This window comes from Lithobates pipiens, unplaced genomic scaffold, assembly GCF_037356315.1.
Source record: "Lithobates pipiens isolate NorthernLeopardFrog02 unplaced genomic scaffold, aLitPip1_a1.2 Scaffold_8, whole genome shotgun sequence".
In the NCBI taxonomy this organism is placed as follows: Eukaryota; Metazoa; Chordata; class Amphibia; order Anura; family Ranidae; genus Lithobates; species Lithobates pipiens.
In genome coordinates, this window is record NW_027507903.1 from 629020315 (window position 1) to 629027906 (window position 7592).

The 7592-nt window shown below is 43.5% G+C and overlaps 1 protein-coding gene across 1 annotated transcript; it reads left to right on the forward strand.

The window, feature by feature from the left end:
• Positions 1-3925: 3925 nt before the first annotated feature.
• On the forward strand, positions 3926-5193 carry LOC143964031 (olfactory receptor 1468-like). Its single transcript, XM_077473747.1, is given in 2 exon segments — positions 3926-4601; positions 4604-5193. Coding segments are annotated over 2 exon segments (867 nt in total). The 5' UTR covers positions 3926-3955; the 3' UTR covers positions 4825-5193.
• Positions 5194-7592: the final 2399 nt, after the last annotated feature.

Genomic DNA, 7592 nt, shown 5'->3' on the forward strand with positions numbered 1-7592 from the left:
GCTAGGGTATCCGCGAAGGCTTTATAGTATGGTACTGACAAGCCGTCCGGACCCGGGGAGGAGCCGTTTTTGAGATTTCTAATGACGTCTTTCATTTCCTGGGCTGAAAAGGTATATTCCATTATGTTTTTGTGTTCTGTGGTGAGGGTCGGTATAGGCAAGTCTCGTAGGAAGTCAGTGAACAGAATCCCCGAGTCCGTGTGGGATGTGGTGTAAAGCTTAGAGTAGAAGTTGTGGAAGGTTGCAAGTATTTTCTCTGGATTGGAAGTGGGGGGATGTCCGGGCCTCTTGATTCTGGGTAGGGTGTAGGTTCCGAGATTTGGGAGAAAGCCTGGCAGCCAGTATAGAACCCATCCTGTCCCTATGCGAGTAAAATTTAGCTCCACTCCATCTAATGTGTTTTTCCGCCTTGGCGGTCAAGGCCAGATTGAGCTCCAGTCTGACTGCGTCCACTTTATCAAGAAGAGCTTTCGAGGGGTTTTTATTGTGAGTTGCTTTAAAGGATGTATACGTTTTTTCCAAGTTAATTATGTCTATCTGTCTCTCTTTTTTGATTTGGGATGCCATTTTGATTAAAGTACCTCTAATGGTGGCTTTGTGAGCTGCCCAGAGTGTTTCAGGGGAGATGTTGGCTTGGTCATTCAGTTTAAAGTACTCCTTGAGTGAGTCCTCTATTTCTTTGGTTTTAGTGGGGATGCTAAGGATCGATTCGTTAAGGCACCAGTGTGATAGGGAAGTTCTAGTGATGGAGTTCTGTATGGTTAGGAGAACCAGAGAGTTGTCAGACCGTGCAATGTCAATGATAGCGGCTTTTCAAGCTAGGGGTATGGTGGAGAATTCTACCAGAATGTGGTCTATCCTGGCGTAAAGTTGGTGGGGGAACGAGTAATGGGTGTAATCCCTTTTGGAGGGATTCAATTCCCTCCAGATATCCGTAAGGCCTTGAGAGTTAATCAGTCTCGCTACATTCAGACTGGTCCTGGTGGGACGAGTGAGTTGAGATGCTGTGGGTCTGGATTTATCCAGCCCTTGGTCAAAGGCCAGATTAGAATTGCCACCCAAGATGACCGAGCCTTCCAGTAAGGGGTTTACGGTTCGGAATAGGTGTTGGAAAAATTTATATTGACCCTTATTGGGTGTGTAGTAGGAGAGAAGTGAATACAGTTTGCCTTCCACTGTGCTCTTTACCAAAATGAATCTGCTCTCTTTGTATTCAGATTTCAGGAAGAATTGACAGTGCCTACAGACTAATATAGCTACCCCCTTGGTCTTGCCTCTGCGTTGGCCAGGAAGAAGGTTGGATAATGAGCGTATAGGAATTTGGGGCTGTACCCGGTCGGAAAGTGTGTTTCCTGCAGCATAATGATATCTAGTTTGAGGGAGTGGTAGTTATCGAATGCTTTCCTCCGTTTGTTGGGGGAGTTCAGTCCCTGAATGTTGTGAGATGCTATTCTAAGCTCAGTACCTATTTGGCGTGGTTTAGCCATAGGAACAGAGAGGAGGAATGCTGTCTAGTCCGCCGTCCCTTACCTTGTGCCGACTTCCCCTAACGCTATCAGTGATCAAGTGTAGTTGAAGTCCTAGGTGTGACTGAGAGTCATGGAACCCTCCAATCTGCTGAGTGGCTTGAGAGAAAGAGAGAATTAGAAAGAAGAAAGAGGGGAGGAACAAAAAAATACCATAAGTCTTCTAAGAAGACTAGTCGGGTCCGGCTCAGACTTGGTCCGCTGGACTCCTTACACTTTCCGTCTGCCGCCTCTATGAGGGGGCTGACATCCCATCACTCAGATACTGAAACCGGGATCCAAGGAAAAGGAGGAGGCGCAGGGTGTCACCCCGGGCCAAACTTGCTCATTGTAATAGAAAAGGTGATGAAACACAGCATTTTCAAACATAGGAAAATTCAAACTTGCATAACTGGGTATTATATGGTAATGGACAACCACAGCGACCAACCAGACACTTCCGCCACAGTATCATCTGGAACCCCCTGTCCCAAGAAACGCCTGTGATGACGCTCCAGACCACTCCGGGGGGAGGCAGTCGCCTCCAGGGAGGTGGGGAGATGGAGCTGCCCAGGGCATAGTGCCTGAGCAGAAAAGAAACAGCACAAAATTAAATTAAAAAATTAAAAAATAAGGGGGGGGGGCAATGACTCCCTGATAGCGACGTTTGCTTGGAGACAAACTGAATATGCATTAGGAATATCCCCAGTCGCGGAAGTGCAACAGAAGGACTCTCCAATCTCTATTGCGTCGGTGCCGTCTGGAGTGGTTAAATCTTGAGGGTTAACTTGATATGGCCAGTAAGAATGGCAACAGGGGTTAGGAGCAAAAAGTTCCTTCAGCAGGCTGGATCGACGTTTTTTGTCGAGGGTGGTGCCCAGATAGAGGCAAAGGATGGCTTGGTCGAGGCCCTCATCTTAGGGTGGTTTTCCGTCCTTGGATTTTTTGAACCTTCCTGTGTCCCAGAGGGGGGAGACCAGGCTTGTTGGGGTCAGGTGTTTGGAGGAACTTGGCGGAGCGTTAGCATAGTCCGTGGGGGATTCTTGGGATATCAGTTTGAGACGCAAGAGAAGCTTTTCACCCTTCGGTAGGTTGGAGAAGGAGTGCGGTTTTTCTTGAATCGAGAATTTGACCGCAAATAGGAAGGCCCATTGGTACTTGATGTCTTGCTGCGTTAGGGCTGAGAGGAGTGGTTTTAGTGATCTCCGTTTTTGGATGGTAGTGGGTGAGCGGACCAGATACAAAATTTGTATCTGGTGTCCCAGGCACAATACTTTCGGTTTGGTGCGTGCTTGTCGCATGGCCTCCTCTTTTACATTGTAGAAGTGAGGTTTGACGATAACGTCTCTTGGGGACCCGTCTTTCCTGGGGGGCCCTAGGGCCCTGTGGGCCCTGTCCAACTCCAGGCGATGGGGGGTTATGTTGGGCATAAGGTCCTTGAGAAGCCCCTGTATTGCCAGAGAGATTTCGGTGATCGATTCTGGAAGTCCGCGGATTCTAAAGTTGTATCTCCTGGAGCGGTTCTCGAGGTCCTTGAGAGGGCCACATCCAGCTGGTCCTGAAGTACTTGAATGTGTGCTGCATTTTGGTTGGTCTTAGAGACCGTTAAGTCCAGTTTATGTTCAATGGCCTCCATTCTGGACCCTAAATTAGTAAAGACAGATTTGAGCTCACTTGTGATCTTGTCAGCAGTATTGGCTAGCCCCCTTTCCAGTAGCTTGGAAAGTTTGAGAAATAAATCCTGCTGCGGTGAGGCCTGGTCCTGGGCTTTAAAGTCTGGGGCTGGAGTAGTGTGCTGATGGGGTAGAGCAGGCCCCATGGGGGAGAGGGAGTAATCCTCCATCGTGCGGCCCAGGAGGGACTCCATTGGGGCTGGAGAGGGAGCCAGGGGAGGATGTGGAATGCCCAGGGCCACTTGAGAGTAGGTAAGGGTGGCGGGAAAATCACTTGCCTCTGTTCAGGGCTCCTTTCCTTGCTTACCGCATGTGACTGTGTGACGGCGGCCATCTTGGTACACCCTGTCTGCTGGGCCTGGGCGAATTGCGGCCCGAGGGCATGCCTGGCGTTCATTCCGGGCATACAGGGGGGTGCTCGGGTGTCTCCCCTATGTCTGCTGCCGCTCGTGGACCGCAAAGTTTGGATGTGCCGGGTGCTGTGTGTTCCGGTGGGCCAGGGTGATGCGGAGCTCCAGATTAGGCGTCCATCACGGAGCTCCCACGCATGCCCCAGATGCTTTAGATTTTTTTTTAAAAATAAACTGTTCAAACAACTCTCTGTTTTTTTTGTCTTGTGGTCAGAGCTTTCATTATAGTCCTCATATATTATTACAGTACAGTATATCAAATGATATGAGAAAAATATATTTTCAATTAATATTTTATTACCGTATGTGTTTGTTTTCTCCTTACACACAGTCCACATATAAGGGTGAAGTCACCACAATATTTTTTATGGGATTCCAAAACCATGGAATATTACATTTATTGCTCTTTCCCTTTTTTCTTATTATATACTGCGTGACAATATGTGGAAACCTCTTGATCATTGCACTGGTGTTCTACAGTAAGGTCCTCCATTCTCCAATGTACTTCTTCCTCTCCCAACTTTCTATAAGCGACATCATTTTGTCCACAGATATTTCCCCAAATATGCTAAACATTGTATTACACGAGGGGACCTCCATATCCCTCTCTGGCTGCATGACCCAGTACTTTTTCTTTGGCTTCTCAGAGGTATCTGAATGTTTGCTTCTAATGGTGATGTCCTACGATCGCTATCTAGCCATCTGTTCTCCTCTTCATTATGCCTCCATTATGAACCCTGCACTTTGCATTAAGTTACTTCTTGTATCTTGGCTGTTAAGCTGCTCTGTAGCACTAATACTAACTCTTAGTATGTGCCAACTACAATTCTGCGGATCAAACACTATCAACCATTTCTTTTGTGATTTTTATCCTTTGGTAGAACTTTCCTGTTCAGATGTATCCATAATTCAAATTGAATCCACTGTATTGAGCATTCCTGTGTTGGTGGTGCCATTCCTTGTGATAGTAGTTTCATATACATGCATTGTTCTAGCCATATCAAAGATATCCTCCCTTCTACTTGCAGTTCCCACCTGACAGTGGTGACTATATTTTATGGGACTCTAATTACCATGTATATGATCCCAAATGAAGGGCAATCACAACTGATAACCAAGACCCTGGCTTTATTATACACTGTATTTACACCCTTTCTAAATCCTTTCATATATAGTCTGAGGAATAAGGATATAAAGGAAGCTTTGAGAAATATTTTGCATAACAAAAAGGTTTAGGTTGATCACAGATGCTAACAAAAAAAGACTCACACTGCAAGCATGATACAACTGCATGTTGTTCTGAAAGTGTATCCAAGAACAGGTATGATGTGCAATCAATCATATTAAGGATTATGGAAGAGGGTGGTTGAAGCATGCTCTAACATCTCCAGTGCCGGCTTATGAGGGGTGATAGAATAGTGGTCATGAAAGTGATTCTAACCTCTATCATCAATATTCTTTAAGCTGAAACTCACCTTGTGAGATTTGTACATAGGTACGGCTAAAAAGGGCTGGATTGGAAAATTCTCATCCAATGACTATCGCTGCCTTTACTTTGAAACTTTTTAAATTAAATTTGATTTGTAACAATCAAACTCTTATTTTATAAATGAATTTAGATCTTTTTTTTTTTTTCAAATAGGTTTTTATTTAGGAAAGTAAAAGTAGATTACAATGTCATTGTGTAAACAATATGTAAATACAAAACAGTATTTGGTGTGGACCTGTATTATAGAACTTATACATGTAAAAAAAAAAACAGCATATATTTTCCTCCATCTTAACATCTAATGGCGTATCAATAGTACATCAAAAGATGAAAAAAAAAAAAAAATAACTCCTCTATCATTGAGTTCATAAGGGGTGACACTTTATGTATTAGGGACCCCCCTTCAACTTATAGTGTTGATAAGAGTGGGGATGGGTCTTATGCTTGGTTAATATACTATTTGCTTCTTTGGGATATAGGTTTAAGTGCTGTTCAGTTGCGTTGAAGGAGTGTTCCATTAGGAACAGCGGAATGGTATTAGATATTAGGACTTGCGCCGGAGGACTAAGCTCAGGTGTTGTATGGATGTTATGGTAGGGGAGCATAGAAGGAGGGGAGGAGGGCGGGGGGGGGGGGTAGGGAAGGGGAGGTGACAGGCAGGGTATTTGACTTAGCTTCCAACAGAAGTCTTATTTTGTCTATGTGACAACCTAGTGTGGTATGTGAAGGGGAGGAGGCAGTGAGCAGGCTGTCGGTATGCTTGTGGTTAAGTACCTGGACACACGTACCCCCTTATTCATCCCTTGGTTAGATGTGGTGCCATGACACACTTCAAACCCTGAGCACCCTCATCTACTGGACTTTATTAACTTATTGTCTCTTAACACAATTCACAAATTTAAAACTTTCATTGTACTAATAGCCTTTTTAAACCCACAAATAAAACTAAATACATTGTTCTTTACTGGTCCTTAGATGTGGATACATTGGTCTTCTTTTTAAAGATTGTTTTTCTTTTATTTTAACCTGTTGAAAATGCCAGCAACAACACACATCTTTGTCGTTGACAATACTCACACCTTCTACTATTTCTTTGGAGGAGCAGCTTTGCTTTCTAGTACAGATTTATGGAAACCTTCCCCTATCATGTTCTCCATAAAATAGAGGGTAGACATTCTGTAGTCCTCAAAGATACCTGAGAAAACTGTAAGTATAATGCCGCATACACACGACTGGACTTTCCGGCAGAAAGACGGTCTTCCAGGCGGACTTTTGACGGAGTTATGATGGCCTTTCAAACGAACGGACTTGCCCATGCAAAGTCCATTTGAAAGTTTGTTTGTTTTGAATGTGATGATTTATGATGGGACTAGAAAAGGAAGTTCAATAGCCAGTAACCAATAGTTGCCCTTGCGTCGTATTTGGTCTGTTGGACCAGCATACAGACAAACGTTTTTTCCGATAGGAATTGAGCCCATCGGACACATTTGAAACATGTTCTATTTCTAGGTCCATTGGAATTTTTTAAAGAAAAATGATCGGACTATCCCACACATGATCGGATTATCCGACGTAATGATTCCGTTGGACCTATTCTGCCGGAACGTCCGGTCATGTGTACACGGCATAAGAGTTCAGCAGAAGCAGAGAGCGTAGGAATTTATCAGCTTTAAAGTATTTCTATCTGGATTATCAGGAATTTTTATTAAAAAAAAAAGCTTCTACAAAAGCTTCTACAAAATGCCTGCAATTGCATATTTAACAGACTAAAAGGGACCAAACCATTATTTATGTTGGCTTAAACTTTAATTCAGAAGTTGCTCCTCACTCTCACCTAATGCTGGTTCCTATTAGCTATTTAAGTCTTGCTAACCTAAATTTACATCTTTCAAACTCTCTATCATACAGTAACATAGCATTTACACTTGGTTCAATTTTACTTTTTACTTATCTAGAGCTTTACTTACGTTGTTTATATTGTTAGCACATTTTTGTGATTCCTATCTTTTAGGACTTGTAGACCACTGAACCCTTTAGTCAAATGAACACAGTGAGGTCAATTTACTAAAGGAGAAAGCCATGGTAACTATGCAAAGGCTAATTTCACTTAGCTTAGTGAATATTATGAAGATTGCAAAAAATATCCAGCAAGTACATGTGAATGATAATGGCCAGCGTAAACTCAAATTTCAAATGCTGTAGTGTATTAACAACTGGAAAATGCAAAGAATACACAATCTTTAGATCAGGGGCTTCCTGCAATCCATGACTGATTGTTACCACCATTGTTCAGTATCTTAACACTGAAAACCCCATTGATGGGGTAGAGGTAGACTGCAGGGCACTAACTAGACAGCTGCCAGATGGTCCACCAAGTAAAATGTTCTCTTTATTACCAAGAAACAGGATTCTGTAGTAGCCTGTGAGAAGAAAATGTTACTTTTCCAAGGGCATATTTATTAGTTGCTTGCAGACCTTGTCCCACCCACTATTCAGAAGCAGAAGGAGATGAAGT